The sequence below is a fragment of the Sciurus carolinensis genome, chromosome 3 (assembly GCF_902686445.1).
Source record: "Sciurus carolinensis chromosome 3, mSciCar1.2, whole genome shotgun sequence".
Classification (NCBI taxonomy): Eukaryota; Metazoa; Chordata; class Mammalia; order Rodentia; family Sciuridae; genus Sciurus; species Sciurus carolinensis.
The window spans coordinates 159,333,991-159,356,650 of record NC_062215.1 but is presented as its reverse complement, the minus strand read 5'-3'; the positions used below and the strand labels follow the sequence as shown (position 1 = coordinate 159,356,650).

General features: G+C 34.3%; 1 protein-coding gene across 12 annotated transcripts in view; it reads left to right on the top strand.

Moving 5' to 3' along the window:
• Ikzf2 (IKAROS family zinc finger 2) overlaps positions 1-22,660 on the top strand; it is a 154,496-nt gene that overhangs the window by 101,059 nt on the left and 30,777 nt on the right. For 11 of the 12 annotated variants that reach the window (XM_047545506.1, XM_047545502.1, XM_047545505.1 and 8 more), the window contains 2 exons: positions 319-585; positions 6,583-6,750. In XM_047545506.1, the coding sequence (XP_047401462.1) occupies positions 319-585; positions 6,583-6,750 (435 nt within the window). The remainder of the gene's footprint in view (positions 1-318; positions 586-6,582; positions 6,751-22,660) is intronic. The other variant, XM_047545507.1, reaches the window with a different exon arrangement.

Below are 22,660 nucleotides of genomic sequence, written 5' to 3'. Positions count from 1 at the left end.
GTAGCCTTAGTGACAAACTCAAAACCAGAGTTAGAATTATGTAATGACTTGCTTAAAATGTAAATAATTGAGTTAAATGAATGTGTGCAAAAATAAAGGGATAGTCTCTATTTAAAGCTTTCCTGAGCCATCTTTACTTTTATGACACAGTTTCATTAAAATATCATAGAATATAGTATGTATTCAGAGCGTTTTTGCTGATGGGCAGTATTCTACTTAATATAGCATGTGTATCCACTTAATAGAATGACAATGGCTAGAAAGAAGACTGCTGAAAGCACACAGCATTATTTAAAATTTCTTCTTTTTAAATTGCAGCAAATTCAGTAAAACTAGAAATGCAGAGTGATGAAGAGTGTGACAGGAAACCCCTGAGCCGTGAAGATGAGATCAGGGGCCACGATGAGGGTAGCAGCCTAGAAGAACCCCTAATTGAGAGCAACGAGCTGGCCGACAACAGGAAAGTCCAGGAGCTTCAAGGCGAGGGAGGAATCCGGCTTCCGAATGGTAAACTGAAATGTGACGTCTGTGGCATGGTTTGCATTGGGCCCAATGTGCTTATGGTACATAAAAGGAGTCACACTGGTAAGCAGCTGAAAGAATAACCTGATGACTGCCTGTGACATCTGATGTTGATATTACCTGACATCTATTCTCTTTCCTTTTTATTCAGGGGTGGCAATGGTGAAACTACCTTTTCAGAATTCTGCTAGTATTGGATTGCTGAAAAGCAGAGAGTAGCCTGGGTCTTGACTTCCAGCCTTCAAATCTGAATAGCATATCAGAAAAGAAGTTTGGGATTCAGTTTCCACAGTTCTTAATATAGCAATAATATGATAAGGGTTCAAAAGGTATAGGAGAATTTCATTGTGTAATTTAATCTTTTTGTATTTCTATACATATTTTACCATACCCATGGGCAGGTAATATAGTTTGCTAGCTAGGATTTTATACTACAAAATGGCAGTCATGCATTTATAAAGGGGTGAATCATTTTCACTTTATCTACTTAGCTCCTTTAAATATGATTTCCAGTCAGTCCTTTCCTACCACAGGTCTCTGTAGTAAGCAATTACTTTCCCTACTTCAGGAATGTTACCATCTTCCCATAATTTTTGGTTATAACTCCTAAAGGAGATACGTAGATTCAGATGTGACAAAGGGTGGCAGGTATGGAAGTAGAAATGCATAATCTTGGAATTGGGTAAGGAAAAAGGTCTCAGATTAATTTAATATATATGTTTAGGACTTTGAGATATGAGAAAGTCTTCATGAACCAACCAAATGAGAAGGCCATATTTCAGTCTCTTCAAATTCTTTGCCAAAATTTAAAAACAAACAACCAAACAAAACACAGGAATGACATTGGGGTAAGATAGGAAGTTTCAGGTTTAAATAAAAATTGGTTTGACAGTAATATAGCTTTCACTATAATGCAAAGTGGTATTCTACAATAGAATATTAATAACTAATATTCTCAGTTATAAAATGCAGTAGTTTGGGGGGAGTAATAAATCACAATAAAATGTATTAAAAACATTATCTCTAAATAATTTTATAATTAGGTTCTGAAATCATGAGGTATATAAGTTACTCAAGTGCTTTTAATAAACCTCTCATCTCACACATGAAGTCCAGTGATTTGTTCATTATCCCTTAGGTAGGTAAGGGCATTGCTGAGCCTAGAACCAAGGTTCCCAGATTCCCAGACTAGTTTTGTTTGAATTTACTATACTTTGATATATTCATATACCAACAATTGATTATGAGGTATGACTATAAACTAAAGCAGATGTGTTTTAAATAACAGTAAGAAATTATACATTAAAATAAGTATTATAATCAAAATCACCAGCTTTAGAACATTACACTTTTCACAACCATGCATCCAGTTATATTTTTGCTTTATGTTTTGTTTTTCATTCTCTTTTTTATATAGCACTAGTATAATTTTTTCCATTGTTTAAAATATCTTAGGAAAAATTAAGAGATCAAACTTGGTATATAAGAAAAAAAGAAAAAATTATAAAATAGTGAACCTAATTCTTGTCAGTTCACATAAAGTAATTCTGTGGTTCATAAAATGAGCCTCACAATGTTATAATATATTCATGACATCAAAACGAGTATTATGGAAGAAGACGACAGTCAACTCATTCAAATGTTTACCTTCTCCTATCCAGTAATATACAAACTACAAATCAATCTAATGACTTGCAGTTGGATTGCATATAGTATTAATTTTAAGGCCGAAGTGCATACTAAAAACAATATTTGTAACATTTTGAATAAACATTTTATGTTCTTCATTAAGAAAATTCAAAGAACCAGAATATACTTTCTTGAAATTTTAGATCATTTTTCACCATATTTGTAGAAATATTCATAAGTTTTTAAAATAACAATTGTTACATTCCTACTCTACTATCCATTTGCTATTTAGTCCTGTAGTGGAGTCAGGTCAGATTATTTCAATACTGAAAATGATCTAATTGGCGTGGAACATGTTTGTAGTTACACACTTCCACAAGTTCTAGGAATGTGAGACTCCCTTACCTAGTAAAGACAAGAATGACTTCATAAGGAAAGTATACTTGCAACACTGTGAACTTTTTAATTAACAAATGCAGATTTGAGTATTGTCCAAATTATGACACTTTCTTCAGATCTGGAAGATTAATAGCCATTCGTGGAGGAGCTTGGGATACTTAACCATACTTTGTTGACTTTGAAATTTTAGATGTGGGATCTTAAATTAGCTCTTTTAATACCTATTTCTAATGACCCAGTTTACTTCTATGAGTGGGTCCTGACATTTCAGTTCCATTTTAGTACTGTTTAAAGACAGAAGGTCTATTTGTGGTTTTTGTTTTTTTAATTTAAATTGAGAAACATAAAATAAGAATCTAGTCGCTAACCTTCTTTTCTCTGTAATATTGTGAAGTAGTGTCTTCATTTTAGAATGTACCACTCTTAACAATTATTTGTAATTAATATAAAAGGCACTGTCTTAAACCCTTATAAAGCCCTTGTTAAACAAATTTTTGAGTGTCATTTAGGTCATAGAATATCTAATATAAAACCAACAGTGAAAGAAGGTATGCAACCTCCCAATTTATTACAATGACATGGAGTATCAGATCTAATTCACTTCTTCTTTCTCTTCATATTCTACTAAAGTGCCAATTCCATTGTTTTATTAATTACGGTGTAATTTTTTGGCATTGCTACTTTAGTATCTAATCAGGTAATATTGTCATCGGATACTCCAGGCACTCTTCACTGGGAATATAGAAAGAAGAAAACAAGTAGGGGTAGTAATCAATTCATGCATGAATGTGAATCAGTGAGAACGTTATATAGAAGATTGTTCTTCCCTTTTTGGGTTAGAGTCCTCCCATCATTGTCAGTATATTTTCAGCACTCAACATCATACACTGCAGCACTGAGGAACCAGTTTCTTGCTCCAAGGCATTCTCACAGGGTGCTTAGGATTTCACATATTTGCAGGTGGTGGTTCTTTGCAACACAAGAATATCCTTTGTCTCTGATTTGCCAAAGCAAATTAATGTATTTGGATTATATTTGCATTTTGACTAAATATGTAAACAGTAATTTTACAATATATATTTATGAAAGCATATAATCTATTAAAGTATAATTTATTCCATAACAAAGTTAAAAATTCACCCTTTTGTTGGTTTTTACATATTTCAGTGAATAACTGAAAATGGACCAGTAAATTGATATTTTTCATATAATTAAGACATTAAGTGTAGTTAAGCAGATTTTATCCTAAAATAAGGAAAGCTCTATGAGTGATATCCAAAAGTAAAAAGGATCAATCAAGACTTATTCATAATTCAAATCAATTATTTCTCAAATAACTGGTTGACAACTTTGGTAGAATCAAACTTTGGTACATTGTTGTCAGTGCCTTATCTTCTATCCAAAAAAAAAAAAGGGCCTGACTGGTTACCTTCATGGTGCTTGTTCTTTACATCTCATGACCATGGAATTTACCAAAGGTCTCCACAACTTGACAAGATGGCAGTATTCTGAGAAGTACCCAGAACCACTTATGTTTCTCCTACCCTTTCTGAGGGTGGTTATATAAATTCGGAAATAGTTTTGTAATTTTAAAAATTTCAAAGGCATCTGGAGTATTTGTAACTGTAAAAACTAAGCTTTCCTGTCATTAGTCTCATAAAAATTAGGTAAATTTAAAAATTGTTTTAAAAAAGGGTCATCCTTACTGTTTCTTTTTTAGATTAGCATTGCTTTGAATAGTGAATTAACTAAATTAAAGACTTTTAAATATTTTAATTCAAATAACATAGGTGGTTTAGGGAAGATCTAAGTCAACATGGCTACTGTAGTATTTTCCAAGGACAAACAGGATTTAATTTTTTTTTGTTCCCTGTCCCTACTAATTTAATTCCTTTTCAGAGTTATTGCATAGTAATTTGTTACTTTCTTGGGAAATCGTCTGTAGATAGATTCCAATAGTAACATCAAACATTTGAAGTGAAAAGTATAATTTTTCTTCTTTTTTCAAAAAGTTAATTTGTGAAAGCAGGACCTTAGTCTATCCTTTTTATGAATTCCATGACAGAGGTGGGGAGTAAATAAGTATGGTTTTTAAAAGTTGTGCCCCATTATTTCATTGGAGGAAAAATAATAAAAGAATCAAGTTAAGTTGTATTATGTGTATAAAAATAAAAAAGAGTTGCAAAAAAATGAGATTTAAAAATTTCAACTGTTTCATAAGACTTCATATGAGAGGTTTTAGATTTTACCAAAATTTTATTTAGTTAAATACCATAAAATTTAAGGTAATTTTAACAGGAATTTTTTTGAAACTTAGCTCCAAAAGCTCCTAATTTTTAAAGAGAAAACTTTAACCCCCACCACACATGTACCTCATTATTATTCACAAGTAATAAGTATGATGGATTATAAGATATGCTTCACCTATCAATTTTTTATTTCTTTGGGTTTTTTAACAAAACTATATTGTAGAATTTGCAGAGGCTGCTGCCAGAACATAACCACAATTTATCTTCTTCGTATGTCCTAGTTTTCTTTAAAAAAAAAAAAAAAAAAAAATCACTGAGTTTACCAATATATGTTCAAGGACCAAAAATATAGATTGAGGTTTTATGACTCCATATTATTTTTACCTTTTTGTATATATGTGCCCTGTACTGGGAATTAAACCCAGGGCTTGTGCATGCTAGGCAAGATAGTCTACCACTGAGTAATATTCCCAGTCCTTTTTTAAAAGTCTTGATATAGGATCTCGCTAAGTTGCCCAGGTTGTCCTTGAACTTGTGATCTTCCTGCCTCAGCCTCTGCAGTAGCTGGTATTGCAGGAGTTAGTCACTTCACATCACTATTATTATGGATATTTCAGTTAAAGATATATGAAACATGCCATTCAATGTAATTTTTTTAAAAAACTGCTGAAATTATTGTCAGTTCAGTTCAACCAAAAGAGAATTGTTTTTAATTGTTTTTCAAAGCTTCAAGCTTTAGGAGATAACTTTTTACTATTTACTTGTGTGTTAATTTATAATTTATTTATCTATCTTTAGGGATAAGCATACAAAATTATAGTATTTTTTTTTGTAATTTGATAATGTTAGTTTGATCCTACTTGCCAATTTTACTGCTCCATTACCTTCATGTTTTTATGTTTGATGACACTGGTGACAGTCATTTGATGACAATAGAGTAAACTAATAATTTAGGCTTAAATAATTTTATAGCAATATCAATAACAGAAAAAGTGAGAGAAGATACCTGTCAAATACAGAATTTTCATAAAATTAAGGGAATACACAGAAATGTCTAGATGAATAATTTTCATTTTTTTGGATTTTCCCTGGTATGTCAGAAAATTGAATGATTTCACTGTTACCAACAGAATCAAGAGACTTGAGCTGTATTTGCAGATGTTGTAGTAATGAATTTCATAATCTGTTTCATTCATTATGGCTTTTTGCCCCCATTTCCTTATCTGCTGAATGAGGGAGTGAGACTCACAGTACTTTCCAACCCAACCTTCCTGTGAGTTTTAAAGAGATAGCAGGGTAAAATAAAGAGAACAAGATTTTGTATTCAAATTGACCAGGTTCTGTTCTCAGCATGAATACTTAATTCGCTCTCTGAGTATACTCCTATAATTTGATTCATGCATTTCAATTTCTTCATTTATAAATTGAAATTAATGATACCTAATTATAAATGTCATTGTGAATATTGAAATACTATATGTAAAGCAACCAGTAAGGCAGTAAATTGATGGCACTTAGTTCAACTGTTGGTAAATACTGTTATTTGTTACTCTTTTGAAGTCAATAAGAGAATCTAGTCAGATTTATATGAAGAGGGGAAATGACCACTTGACCTAAAGCCTGAGACTTTGGTATGTGCAAAGCAAATTCTAGAAGATAAGTGTTTAGAAGGCTTAAGAGGAAGATGAATATCATGATCAGAGAGAATTGGCTGTGTTAACAGTGGATGGCAAATCAGTAACTTGCACATTACTTACTTGACTTTTCCCTCTTCTTTCTTCAGGTGAACGTCCCTTCCACTGTAACCAGTGTGGAGCTTCTTTTACTCAGAAGGGCAACCTTCTGAGACACATAAAGTTACACTCTGGAGAGAAGCCGTTCAAATGTCCTTTCTGTAGCTATGCTTGTAGAAGAAGGGACGCCCTCACAGGACACCTCAGGACCCACTCTGGTAAGTGTCTCCAAGTGTTTGAGAAGAATGCTAAAATATGAAATTTCAATAGCGTACTACAGAATAAATCCAAAGTAACATTCAACTTCAGTGTGTATTTAGGAACGGTCCATCTAAACAGTGTATCTGTGTACATTTAACAACTAATAGCTTTCAGGACACATATGGCCCTTCTTCTTTAGGCTTAACAGACTTAGTAGAAAGGAGCACTGTCAACTGAAGAGTTTCTTAATTTCAGAATATTATATTAATAAATAACTGTCATCATTTTTCTGATTTTTAATTTTATAATTATTAATGCAGAAATTATGGCTAGTCCCAGATAATTAAAGATATGATAAATTATCAGCTACATTCTGAAGTTCCTGTACAGTAGGTAAAAGCTGTGATTTTTTTTTTTCTTTGACTGATAAAGTGCTTAGGCTTCTTGTTATTTTTGAAATGGAAAACATTATACTCATTAGAAAATGAACTGTTATAGTAATATTATTTCTTTAACTTCCAAACTATAGTCATTGTACTCTATCTGAAACTTTTCATAAATGATTTAAAACTCTAGAATGTTTGATTTAAAAAAAATAGAGCCAGAATGTAAGTACATAAAAGAGAATTATCAGAAATCTGAATGAATCTCATTTGACTTTTAGCATGAATTGCCATAACTAAGAAGTTGAAGGTGGAAAATTAACATAAAATACCCTCAAGCCAGTTTTATATGCTTTTTCTGTCTATAATGACATTAAATTTTAATTTTAATATGGACATAAGAGAAATTATATTTTTATCTACGTTGACAGATTGTATTAGAGTGTGAGGATTGTGAGTTAATGCTTGCATTATTTTTCTTTATATTTTCCAGTTACACTTGAGGCTATACTTAATTTTTTAACATGAATATGAATTATGTAAAACTATTGTTAAACATTAACTCTTAAATTTGGGAAAGCTCTAAAAGAAATTATTGCAAGCAAAATATTTTAACTATATATTTTACTTTTCTTCTTGACTTAAAAGTAATTTGCTTATTTCCGTTTTATTTTAACATTATGATATGACAGTTATCTCTTTAGGTGATATCATTTTGTTATGAAAAATATTCTATGTTTAAAGATATTTTTAAGACATGATAGGTATTTCCTTTCGTTAGCCATGTATTCTGGCTTATTAAGTTTACTGAATTGTTCAAGAATTATATAGCAGGTAGATTTTCATGCATAAATTTTTGCTTTTGTATCTGTTTTTACACAACAGATAATTTTAATCATCTGTTTTATTCTTTAGAAAATTGTGTTGCTTTTAACATTTAGTGTATACATATTACTTTTCCTGTCTTGATAGGTAAAGACATGGTCTTGATATCAGCTATTGTACTGATTTTTCAGCATAGTATACCAAGTTATAATTTCTGCAGATTTATACACAGCATATTCAAACTGGGAAATTAAAGGAAGTTTAATGGAATGACTACTGGGAGAAGGTACCCAGCTACTGCATCATTAGGGATGCTAGAAATTCAGTCTTGCTTAAACTAGAACCTAAAATATCAGCCTTCACCAGTGTCCTTCATAATAACTAGAATGTAAGGCATAGCTGCTGAAGTTCATTCTTCTCTAATTAGTGGGAAAGCTCAAGATTGATCATTATTGCTCTCTGTTTCCACTCACTCCAGTCTTCCCCTTATTCTTTTTTTGAACATCTGTGTAGATAAGGTTCATTATATGGTTAATAACCAAACCTTCATTCCTGTAAGTCCTGAGTCTTTGGTGGTTCCATCTTTATTGGTTTACTGTGGTTGTTTAATACCAGAATTATTAGCTAAGTTCTTTTTAGAAAACCCCCTAGTGAATCCCTTGAGTTCCAGACCTTGACCCCATTGTGCATCAAGAAATTAAAATCAACTAGGTAACCTGGAAAAAAAAGTACCAACCAGGGATCTACTTCAGCAACTTGAAATGCCCCAAAAGCCAGCAAGTATTCTCAGCTTCAAGTGCAACAGTACCAGAACTTGGAACCCTGGTGAGAGCATGCTTCCCTTGGGAACTAACATCTTCAAAAGCCGTAATTCCAAAGCTTCAGGACAGAGCAAAAAATCCTTTAAAATTTATATTTTATGTATTAATGTGACGTCTTCTACCTCAATCTCTTTGTTCTGACTCATTCATTTCTAGCTATGGAAGAAATTACTTTGGACATATATCCTGTAGAACACACCCAAACTTCTCCTACCTGGCAACCATACATGAAGTACTCCATTGGTAGGTCATTTCATCACTCCATTTAGCCAGTTAATTCTGGGTGATGGAGCATGAGGCATGAGAGGTGAATTCAATAAGTTTGAGTTCACTGTATTTTCCTTATCATTAAAATTAATTTCTTGACTTTAGGCAATGTTGCAAGGAGTACTGTGGTAATTGTTAAGGCATTCTTTTAAATCCATACATGGAGGAGCTTGCAAAAGTATGAAGAGGAAGGAAATGAAAATCCATATCCTAAATACCTGTCAGTTCCTATAAGTATAAATTTCTGCTTCTTCCATTTTGGAAGGAATCAAATTTAACCTTCCTGTCCCTGATCTTCCTGGGGAATGGTGCCATTTTAGAGTCTCAGTATTGGAATATTGTGAGGTCAGCAGTGATACTAGTTTAATCAGTTATAGAGAATGGAAAGTCCATGTAGTTGAATCAGTTCACTATTTCCATCCCTCCTCCCATTATCACTTTGTGCATGGGCCCATTAACCAAGGATTAGGGTGGTAAGGTAAACAGTTGGACTGACATACTTAAGTTATTTGGTCCAGATTACTAAAGCCCTTTTCAGTGGATGCACTCAAGAGGGAGTTAATATAGAACACCATGTGTGTTAGTCTGCTTTCCTTTGCTATGGAGAAGACCATGTGAGAGGAGGAAAAGTTTATTTTGGCTCATAGTTAGAGGTCTCAGTCCATGGCTGACTGCACGCCTCAGGACCAAGGTGAGACAGAACATCATGGCAGAAAGATATACCAGAGGAATACTATTCAGTTCATGGCAACCAGGAAGCAGAGAGTGAGGTTGGGTCCCTAGGCCACACCCCTAGCAACATACTTCCTCCAGTCATGCCCCACCTTCATATAGTTACCACCCAGTAGTCCATTCTTCTATCAGTGCATTAATTCATCAAATGGATTAATCACTGATGAGGTCAGACTTTTCCAATTATTGCCTAAAATCCCTACCTCTGAACCTTACTTCATTGGAACCATGCTTTCAACACATGAGCATTTTGGAGAACATCTCAGATTCAAACTACAACACAATATTATCACATTTTATACCAATTCTGAAAGATATACCCACATAACCCTCCCCTACAACCTCTATCACCAATTTTCCACTTTGGTTCCTTGAAGTCTTTGGGCATATTTCCATGCCATGTATCATTGCCTCAGCCCTCTCTTCTTCCACCCAGTGTACAGTCAAATGTACTTGTGAAAATCCTCGCTGCTGGGGGATCTCCTTTCCTCACTGTATCTCGGGGCTTATCCCTAAAGTGAACCTGAAAACAGAGTAGTCACAACTGGTATCAAATACCATGCAATTCATTTCTGAACTAGACTCCGACTGTTTCATTCTCCATTAACTGGTCATGGAGAATACCTCATAAGTTGATAGACAGGTAGGATCTGAAGGGGACAGATTAAGTAATAGAAGTGGCAGTTATCATAGTCACTTGCTCAAGCAGTATGTTTGACCTTCCCAAACCTGCTTGGTCCTAGCTTCTTTTAACGATGAATGTTGTATACCTCTTATTTTATGATATGTTGAATCAGATTAACACTGAGTTCACGATGTGTAGTTTGGGTCACCTAGTTATGTGGAATTCTGTATCCTATTTCTGTGTCTTAACTGACATCCAGAAACAAGTTAGGAGCTGCTTTTCAAGTGGAGGATGGTTATTGGTAGAAGATCACATTTCTTTACTCTAAAACTATTAGGGATCTGCACTCTGAGGCTTCCGTTGACAGAGATGTCATATAGCCTCTCTGCTTGCCACTGACATTGACCTACAGCCAAAGGTATAAGGTAATTTTCAATATGGCCAGACATACTCACCTGGGCTTTTCTCAAACCTGACAGCCTTGGAATTGCATGCATATGGCATACCAACATGTGCTCTCTGCTGCTTCCAAAATCCCAAAAGGCCATGATATCTTGTTCCTCAATCTTCATAATTGAAGATTCAAGATAAAGCAATTTATCACTTTCTATAGAAGATCTATTTCAACACTCCTAGACCACTGGATCCATAACATTTCATACATTTGCAAAATCCCTGAACTTTCATTGAGTTTATCCCATCCTCTATTGGTTATCTTCTGGCGGCATCTTGAGAATACTACTTCCTGCTCATCAAGTCCAATCAGTATAATGTCATGAATGTAATAGTCCAGCTTGATGTTTTGTGGTATGTTAAGATGAACAAGATTTCTCTAGACTGTATTGTAACAAGGAGAGGAGAGCTGGCCTAGCCCTAAGATAAGATAATGAAAGCATGGTGTCCCTGCATTGTGAAGGCAAACTGCTTCTGATTATCTTTGTTGATAGGAATTATTTTAAAAAGAAATCAGGTTAATAGTTTCATACCTGAGATCAGGGGCAATGTTAAAATATACTCCAGTAAAGATTCTCCAGTTAGAACTGCATTTGCAGTGGGAATTAAATTGTGATTAAGTCTGCATTCATCCACAGATCCATCTAGCTAGTGCATTAGCCAAGCAGTTTAAATGGGTATATAATATGAATTACCATCCCCACATCTTTCAGTTTTCTGATGGTCTTACTAACATCTGTAATTCACCCAGAGATGCATTTTTTTTTTCTTCCCTGTCATTGGGCCAAGAAATAGTAGTTTTGATATTGCCCATTTTACTCAGCAGTGCAGTTCCATATCACTTCAAATCAGATTTTGGAGTTGGTTTTCAACTTCGTTTACTCTGAGGCTTAGGTCAATAAGGAATTTTTTAAAGCTGAATATCAAGAGAAACTTCTTGATATTTCACCTGTTTTACGCATTCAAGGCCTTCAGTTTGTTCTTTCACATTTGCATGTCTCTTAGGGTCATGAAAGCTTGCCTTGTCACTCTACCAGCTTCACTCTACGTACTGCTGTTGCTACTTTAGTATGTAAACGCCACACCTTCCAAACCTTACCATATGTCACACATCATTCCATGCATCAGCAGGGACAATTTGAGTAATTAGTTCTCTTGCCAGCACTTGTCAAGGCTTAAGAGTTTCGTTAACTACCTAGTAAGAAGGCTATCCTGATCTCCTTCCATGTGAACTTCCTATGACTCTTATTAGTCAGGAATCTGACAGTAAAGCCATGAGACACTCAAATGGGGAAAATTTGGGAACATCCATGAAAAGACGGACGTTCCCAAGAGAATTTCCAGGCCCAAGGGAAATGATCAAAGAAGAACTGAAGCACTCTTAGGCTAATAATAGCAAGAAACCATGACTAGCCCTGAATAGGAAAAGGAGTAAGTGGTCACTGGAATAGAGAAAGATAGGAGAGGGGCTTAAGCCCTGACCTTCAGTGGAGGCATGTAGCCCCTGCCACCCTTGGGAGGCATACACACTGACTTCAGTCTTTCCACCCTCTAGTCTCTTGCTGGTACTCACCTTGACTAAACAAACTGAAGCCAGAGGACAGGGGAGCCTACTGAAGAGGCCAATAGAAATTAGCTTTCTGCGTAACAAAGCAGAGCAAAGAAGGGTAGAAAATAACTATGGTAGCTGAACGGAATTGCCAGATTAACTAAAATTTAAGAACTAGTATTTAAAATTAATAGTACGGGACAGACAATTGCTGGCATTTTTGCTCCCTGTAGACCATATTTACTGTACTAAGCACCTTACATGGATTAGTTAGTTGGAACCCCTTTGTCTGACACAAGCAAAAGGAGGAAATTTATAGATTAATAGCAACTCTCATAACCAGGAAAATGCTTTCAGTAGAAAGTTCTTGCATTAAAAAATATAAATACGATACATACATTTAATCATTTATATTTTGATATAAAGCAAATTCCTTCACTAGGAATTCATAATATCATATCTAAACCATAACCTGGTGCTGTGGCACATACCTATAATCTCAGCTACTTAGGAGGCTGAAGCATGATGAGCACAAGTTCAAGACCAGCCTCAGTGACTAAATGAAATCATGACTCAAAAAATAAAAGGACTGGCGATGTTGCTCCATAGTAAAGCACCTGTAGGTTGAATATCCAGTACTGAAGGAATAAATTAGTCAGAAAGTAAAATTAATCTAAATCATGCATAATGTATCATCTCTAATTATATTTGCAGTCTAAAACATAAAAAACCTTTGTGAAGCAACCAGACTTTTTTAAGTATTTACGATTTTTTTCAGTAATTTTATGATTGTCTTTGCCCACCATCAATTCTTTAGCAATGTTTTTATCAATTCATCTTTATTGAATTGTTCCAAACTGGTAAAATTCATTTTAATAGAAATAGACCTTTTGTGATTGTTTCATTGGAATTGAATATTTAAGTACTTTTATAAAGTTATATTAACAAGTAATAGCTGACATCAACAGGTTTGACCACCTGTCATATCTGACAGTGAATATATATACAGTCTACCTCCTGGGAGAGTATTTGGACATACCAGAGAGTCCTGCAGGTTCCAGGAATTCAGTTCCACGTTATACATTCCTGAGTCTTATCAAGGGGATGGAGAAGCAGTCAGTCAAGGGGAGGTTGGCTAGGAGAGGTTCTTGCTGTCAATATCCCTTTTGTACAGGTGAGGAGACTAAGGCAGAGAGAAGTTGCACAGAGCCTGGATTCAAACCAAGGCTATTGAAGTCCGGATTCTGTGCCCTTTATCACTGTTAGGGATATGTGAAACAACCCTCTATGTTTATTCTATAAAAATTTGTCTTAAAGTAACTCCTGAGGGTAAAGAAGAAAAAAAAAAAAGAAAAAAAAGAAAGGAAGAAAAACAGTGCTGTCTGAAAAGCAAAGGCTCAGAATGTCTGGGTTGAGAATGGGCTCATTGCCAAGTCAACTGTGAGACTCTGTCAGGTTATTTGATTTGCTCTTTAAATGTCCCTCTGATGCTTATATGATGCCAAATACAATGTGGTTTGCTTTCCCTGCCTGGACTTTTCTACTGATTAACCACTACTGCCAAAACTTAAACAGTAGATTAAGGAGAAGGAGGAAGAAACTATTACCTTCTCCCTCCTCCTCCCTGCTCCTGGCTTTCCCTTCCTTGCCCTTCCCTCCCAGTAGATTTGCATGGATCATTTTAATGTTTTCATGGAATCTTCACAGCACCAATATTTCTACTTTGCTACTCTCTGCATTTCCATTAAGAGCTGTGATGTGTCTAAGAAATAAAAAAAATTTATGTCAATATTAAATGAAAAAGAATAGGGGAAAAAAGAAAAAAGGAGAAAGAATGAAAAATCAAAATGTATTGTCAACAGTGTATGAGTTGAAGATCGCAGTCAAGCTTTCATCCCAACATCAAAATGAACTGCTCTTTTAAATATTGTATAAACTTTTAGGAAAATCAAGAAGTACTGGTCCATATTTATACTCTTGCTACTCACTACCCTTAAGATAACCATCTAATTTGGTTTATATGTATATAACAGTGTTTATGTGACTTATTAGTAACAAATGAGTGAATCAGTGCTTCTGCTACAAAAATGATTTTGATTAGCTTTCCCTCTTAGATTTTCATTTTAAAAAGTGATTAATCCTTTCATTCCTAGAAATTGATTAGTGAGCTTTGTACATTATATTTTGCTCCTTTTATATGTCTTTATTATACTCAATACTCAAAGGAAATCATATTTTAATTAAGCCCTGAATGCCTATTAATCAAACTAATACCTCACATACTTGTTACCTTAGCTTTCAATTAAATCATATTTAGTAATTTATATGTGGAGCTTGAAAATACTTGGTACAGTTACTTTATGTGACATATTTTTATCATGTAACCCTGGAATAAGAACACTTTGAGGAACCCTCCACTGTCAGAGTTCTTTTGATTTAGCATCAATAAGCCTAATTTATTCTGAATAGAATAATTTGTTTTCACTTAACTCAGGAAATGTTAATTTTTCTACAACAGTACTTTGCAACCTATTCAGTGTTTGACAATTTGCAACTTAAGATGTTTATTGTTTCTAATTGTTAATTAAAAACTATTTTGTCCTATAAAAAGGAATTGGACCAGATGTACCATAAAAATACCAATCTGTTAAAACAACACAGCTTCCTCCCTATTATACATTTTTAAAATTTTTAAAATAAGTACTGTCTTGATTCTTCATGTCCCTATTATTCCAAGTCCTATATTTTATCAATAAAAATAGCTCAGAGTTAGTAAATGCTTATTCTTAATATTGATTTTTAAAAACACACCTATGAAACAGTACAGATATTATCTGTTTTGTTTGCCTTTTTTAATCCCTAGTTTATATTTTTTGTTCATTTATGCCTTTGCCTATCATGAGACAATCCTTATAGAACTAAATACAATGACCTCTTCTACTTTTCTATATATTGGCACAGTTACTGTTAATATAAGGTTACATGAACCAAGAGGCATCTGTAAGATATTTTTAAAGAGTAATTGATAAGACAAGGCAGCTTTTTCCACATCTTCAAATTTCTTAAAATTCACAAAGCACTCTGTGACTCAGAGTGAGATGGAGCTAACCTTTGTCCACCTTATTAATGAAACAATGTCAATTGTTTTCTAGTTTTGTTTTTTAATATTAGTTTATTTTAATTATACAGAATAATGGATGGTGGCATATTCTACATGCAGATCTCTTACTTTGATAGTATTAAATTTCACAAAACAGTCTGTTAATTTATCCTGAGAGTGATGTGCTCTCAAACATAAACCTTGTAATTTCTTACTAAAGATATTATTACCACAAACATGTCATTTCCATAAGTATGACTGATCAGAAATTCCATAAACTAAAGTGCTTTCTAATGTACATGTGGCATTTGTAGTCACTCACTCTTTTCTAATAGGCCAAGTTTCCATCTTGTTCTGTTCAAATTATCTTCCCCACTTCTCTTTGGTTTCATGGGCTGCTCTTTTGTCTTCTTCATAAGTCCTTTAATCCTTTAACCATTTGCTTCAGCATTCCTTCATTTTGTTTTTTATGGTGACTACCACAAAAGTACATAGTGTCCATCAGTTTATAAAATAGGCAAAATAGTTTGTGTAACATGGATTGCTGCAGGTTACAGACATTTAGCTATTAATAGCATTTATTATTTTGTAAAATGAAAATTATATATTTGGTCAAAAATTCTTATAATCAGGTATTTTCATATTAACATTATTTTAAAACTGGACTGCCATGACTTTTGTACCAGAGTTGTTAAGGAGACCTTTTTAAAAATACCATTCCCTGAACCAATATAACGATAGGTACATTGGACCAAATTATGCTGGCTCAGAAACTGAAGCTAGCACTGCTCAGTCCTAACGGTGATGGTGCACTAGGCATAGTATAATTTGTCTTGCAGGCTTACTGTGAGAAGGAACTGTTTTAAACTGATTTTAGACCTGGCACCTGGCCAGCTTTCTGGGTGATCTCCCAAGTGTGAACTTTCCCCACCCTCAGCCCGTTCTTTCCTTCCTGGAGGTGGTTGATGGAAATGGGTTACATTGATAATTACACAAAAGTGTCAGTTGCACATGTGATTTACATAACGGACCTATGCTGATTTTATCCATCAAGTTGTGATAGTGATGCCCTCTCTGTATACTTTGTGGTGAACACTGAAGAAAAGAGATGGGACTAGTATCTTTATTTATGACTCTGAAAATATACACTTAAGGCCTTGCTCCTTAAAATTTGACCACAATATGAAAGCCACTTTGAGTCAGGCAAGCTAGTAAGACAATCCATGTGATTTCCACCCTGTAGAATACTGTTTTTTGTTTGTTTGTTTGTTTGTTTACCCCAGACAAATAATCATTGCATATCTAGTCTCATATATTTTTTATAAACACATAAAAATTAATAGCATATACAACCTCTTATATACAGAGTATTAGTCATGGTTCTTTAACTTTTAGATACCTCTTTCTAAAAGGAATTTTTTTACGTAATTTTTTCTATAATGCATATATGTTTCATGTAGCTCTTGCCACTTTAGTATAAAGACATTTATTAGATCAGTTCTATCTGTGTCTATTTTTGGTTCTAGAGAAGAGGGCAAGATTCTTGGGCCTCTTTCTCATTATTCTAAATGCTCTATAGACATTGTTCTGATTCCAGAGTTTGTCAGCAGTTTTTCACCTACAGAGATGTTGGTGTGGGTAGTCTTCATATTTTCTCTTTCACACTGAGTGCAGATCTGGTGTGTCTGGAACTCCATGGTAGAATTAAAGGGGTTGCACACCAACTTGATTTCCTCTTCTCGTGTCCAGAAGGACACAACCACTGTTGTGGGGAAGGTTTTGTTGTATCACAAAGCATTCTGTTTGTTTTGTAAGCTAACCTGCACCTTCTCTTTATTTTTCTAATTTGATCCATGCATGTGAGTCTAAAACCTATTCATCCGTAACCTGTATTACCTTGCCAAAATCTAGTAAGACACTCAAATGGTGGGAAACCAGACAAATTAAAAAAAAAAAAAAGTATCGTTCATTTATCAGCATGTACTATGTATTAGAATATTATAAACATTTTATTTAAGGTGTAATAAATCATCTGTCAGTGGTATCCCTTTAAACCATATACAGAAGTATGCTGATAATAAGCATGTAGATACAAATGAAGGATCCTTAATTCAGCATCTCACATGAAGAGATATTATGTTCTGTTTTCTATCTCTGTCCCTTACATACTGTATTAACTGATGGATGGATGATTTGAATGGATGGCTGGGTAGATGCTTTCAGCTGAATATTCTTACATTGACTAGAAAGTTTGAGATCGATGGAGATGAGTAGTAGTTAGGTGTTTTTTTCTAATAGATAATAAATGTTAGTCCATTATAAAGTTTTCAGTTGTAACTAATATTTAATGGGTTCTTGCTTTGTAACAAGCTTTTTTTTTTTTTTTTTTTTTTTTTTTTTTTGTCAGTTCTGGGGATCAAACCCAGGGCCTCACGCATGCTTGGCAAGTGCTGTGACACTGAGCTGCACCCAAACCCAAACAAGCATCCTTTCAAGGACCTTATTTTATAGATAAGGAAGTCAAGTTTCAAGAGAAAGATTATCTAATGTGCCCATAATCCTTATAATCTTACATATTATACACCAGTTGCCCCATGTTATTAAGAATATACATTTTTACCTTCTTTTTCTTTTCTTTCCTGCTTGCCAACAGTGGTTATTCAATTGGACTTTAGGCACATATACACACATACAACATAGTAAACCTTCATAATTGATCATGCCCTTATAGAAAAAAACAATTCATTATGTTCAAGGACATACAGAAGTTTTGAACAAAATAAATAAATCTGTAAAAGTATGAATTATCTTTATGAGAATACTTTTAACAAATTATGCTCTGATATTATTTTAAAAATTTGCCATTTTAATGAGAGGAGCATATTTTATACAAACCCAGTGAACTTATGAAAAGTTGGGTTATAAACTCTTTTCTCCCTGACTCCAAAGCACATGCATTCAGCTGCTATACGCCTGCTTTCCAATCTATTCTCTACATAACCACCAGAATGTTATTTTAAAACCCAATTTAAATTATGTCACTTCTCTGCTTAAAATCTTTTAGTGGCTTTTCATTGTCCTTGCAAAAAATCAAACTACTTATCATGGCCATCGGAAGTTCTACCCAACTTTCTTATCTGATTGTATGTCACTCTGTCCCTCACCTTTGAGTTCTTTGCCACTGGAGATTCCTCTATTCTTTCCTACCCTTGGGATTTTACCCTGATAGATGAGCCTAGATGTCTCTTCCCAGTCCTTGGCTCCAGTGTTATATCCTTGTAAACAGTGGCTCCCATAAACTCTCCACCTAAAGCATCTTCCTGGTTACCCTCCCTTTTGCTGTCCATATCTCAGTGTCTTCGAAAACTTGAATCAGCACCTGCAGTTATCTTGGGTTTTTGTTTATACAGTCATCTCTTTCTCCCCCTTCTCAAACATAAGCTATATCAGATCAGGGAGCTCCTCTGTCTTATCTATTAATGTATCCTCAGCTCTGGAAATTGTGTTTGTAACATAATAATCAAAAAATCTTGCTGGGCATGGTGGTGTACACTGGTAGTCCCAGCAACTCAGGAAGCTGAGATAGTAGGATCACCAGTTCAAGACCATCTTCAGCAACTTAGCCAAGGCCCTAAGTAACTTAGTGAGATCCTGTCTCAACATTTAAAAAAGAAGTGGTAGGGAGGCAGTGACTGGGGATGGTAAAGCGCCCCTAGGTTAAATTTTCAGTACCCACCCCCCAAAAAAAGTTGAATATTGAATGGGGAGGACTCTCAGGTATAATCTACTTATTCTAACAAATTCCCCCAAAGGGAAAAAGAACAGAAATATTAAACTGTTCTAACTTTTTTTTTTTTTAGGGTCAGCTAATGCATATTTTTTCAAGTTTGTTTACCACAAAAACAAATAGATTTGCAGATATTTTATCTTGTGAAATTAGATGTAGCTCAATGTTGTTCTTTTTACTCACTCTAGCATAATAAACACAGCAGGTATGGTTAAGAGCCTCTCTCCCAGTTGAAAATCCCCCAAACAATTCTAACTAGGAAATGACATTTATTCATTGAACACATGTTCCCCGAGTATCTCAGTAGTACACATTTTTCTAGACACTTGAGATATAACTGGGAAGAAAAAGGTCTTGCTTTTGTGAAACTTACATTCTAATGAAGGGAGATGGGCTATAGTCAGTAAATATAATAAATCATTAATCTATATTGTACATTAGAAGGTGATGACTATTACAGGGGAAAAAACAATTTTCTTTTACTGATTCTATGTTCTGTGCCTTAAGTCTCCCACATGCATTTTTAAATCTTTTTTCACAAAAATACTCTGTTAGGTACAATTACTTCCTCATTCAACTTAACCTAGGACTTAATTGCAGCTGGCATTAGGGCTAGAATTTGAAATCCAAGAAAGAAAGCACATTCTGTATACACACATATATATTCTTTACACTGTATGAATACCCCATTAATTTTCTGCTTCCAAATAGATTATGTGCTACTCAACTGTTTTCGCTTACTAACAGGCTAGATTATCATAATATTGTGAAGTCATATGAGGAAAAATAGTTTAACAAATAGAAATTATGTCAAAAGGAAGAGATTATGTGGCTGGATTATTTTATTTTATATACCTAGGAAGTTCTTACTAGCCTTTCAATATATTTTTATTACCCTGATTTATAATATCTTGCATATTTGTGATAATGAAGCCACATAAAAACATATTTGTCTGTGTCTTAGATTTTACCCTGCCTTATTCTTGCCCCTTTATAACTTTTTGCACCTTTATAATTTCTCTAGCTCTTTTTCCTACTTTCACCAGTTAAATAATTAATATTATAGTAACCATGAAAGAAGTGAGCATCCCTCTGAATTCAGTAGTTTGTGATTTTAGTCATTGTGATTGTATAGACCACATTTTAGGCAACTAGTAAATATCCATTGTATGACTAAACAATTGGCATGTATACATTGTAAACAGGCAAAATTTTTGAGATATTTAAGCATATATCTCTATTAATTGTTTTAAGTAATTATTTTATTAGGAAATATAAAAATAAAGAATAAAATGACATTTTATGTGATTAAGAAGAGCCTGAGAAGCATAACTTGCCCTGCTAAGTTATCTTACAGTGTATATTTTGTTCATTCCATTTGCTTTCTTGCTTTAGGCATTCAGTTCAAGAAATCTGAGGAAACCTGTTACTTAAAGTGATAGAAAAGTATCACATGCCAACAATCTTACCTGGACGGTTTTCGTTTCTGAATTGTGCCTATTTTTTCCATAGGGAGCTAAAAATAAAAAGTAGGTTCTTTAGCTTTAAAATATCTGTGATTTTTTTTTTTAATTTAAAAGCATTGCTCATACTTTTATATACAATTTCCCATGGTATTTATGACCTTTATAAGGTTTTTAATTTAATTTTAAAAATCAGTGTTATTTTATTATAGTATAATGGAAATGTTGGAATGGGTGATAAGTTAGCTTTTTGAACACAGAGGCAGCACCTGCCTTGTTTACTCCTGAATCCATAGTACCTATGGCACACTGAAGACATTCAGTAAACACACTTTAAAAGAGTGCTGAAGGAACTCTAGTCCTTATTCAATACTTGGCAAATACTGTTAAAAAAAAATGCATTAATGTTGGCACTATGTGCCTGTTTTACCATCATAGAGCACAGTCTCTCAAAGTACGTTCACAGAAAAATTGCTTACTTGGGAAATTAATAGTTATTAAAATAGAAAAAATACTTCATTTATAATAATTTTGGGAAACATTGGGTTCAATAAGTTTGTTTGCTGCCTCCTTGTATTATTACAAGGATTCTAAACTTCCAGAAGAACCTTTGATATGTTCATGTACATTGTGAATCTCTTAAGAAATTTCCATTAAATATAACTTTCACAGACTTGCTTAAACATTTAATGTTCTTCCCGTAACCCCAAACTGCACTGATAAACTCTTAGATGATATTTGATTATGATAACTTTTGATTGACAATTATACTGATATGATTTAATATAACACGGATTGTCTTTGAAAAATGGCTCACTATATGGATCTGTTTCCTTTCCAGAATGTTCTCTTCCCACTTAACAGCTTTATTTAAAAAAATTTAGAGTCAGGTGTGGTGGCACACACCTGTAATCCCCAGCAGGTTGGCGACTGAGGATCGCAGGTTTGAAGCCAGGCTCAGCAATTTAGTGAGTCTATAAGGCTATAAGCAACCTTGTGAGACCCTGTCTCAAAATTTTAAAAAAGGGGATGTGGGGCTGGGCATTGGTTAGTTGTTGAATGCCTTTGGATTCTGTAAGCACAGATAACCACAAACAGGAGCGGATCTCAAACAGATCAGCAAGCTTTCCTTTATTCAGCTGCAGAGTGAATCAGTCAGGCATTGGAGGGGCTCATTTTTGAGGTGGAAAATGGCTCCCAGTTATAGGAGTCTGAGTTTTATAGTTTACAATGAGGGTGGCTTAATTATTGGAGACTGAAGCAGGACGTGTAGGTTTGGGCAGTCAGGAAAGAAGTTGTTAAAAGTTCAAAATTCATTGTTACTGGGAAGAGATGAAAACTTAGGAGTTCACTGTTTTTCTTCTTCCTCTGGGACCCACTGTTACCCAGACCTTCACTATTTGTGTTTCTCTTTCCAAGACTCATACACAATGGGAAAGGGCGACAGTCCAGAACTCAGTCCCTTCAGGACTCATTGTTACTGGGAAGGATTAATGTTTGCTTTTGGTGGAGATGCTGGGGATGGAACCCAGGAAGAGATGTTTGCTTTTTTTCCCTTTCCCTGGGAACCAATTGTTACTGGGAAAGGATTTACTGGGAGAGGATTAATGATTGCCTTCCTTCCCCACCTTCGCATTCTCCTCCGGGTCAGTTTGCGGGGATTGTCATTTCCCTGTCCTGTGGAACCAGGACATTTTCCATATCCTTCGGGTTCAATCCCTGGTTCCCCTCCAAAAAAAATTTTTTTTAGAGTCATTAAAACTTCTAAAGATTTAGAAAAAAAAAAAAAAAAGTTATGTGAGTGTTTCTCAAAAATTCTCTAAAAAATTCTCTATCAGGAGAATATCAAAACTTACAATGGTAAAATAAATTACAATGGGGGAAAATACCAAGTTTTTTACTACTTGAAAATTAAAAATCTC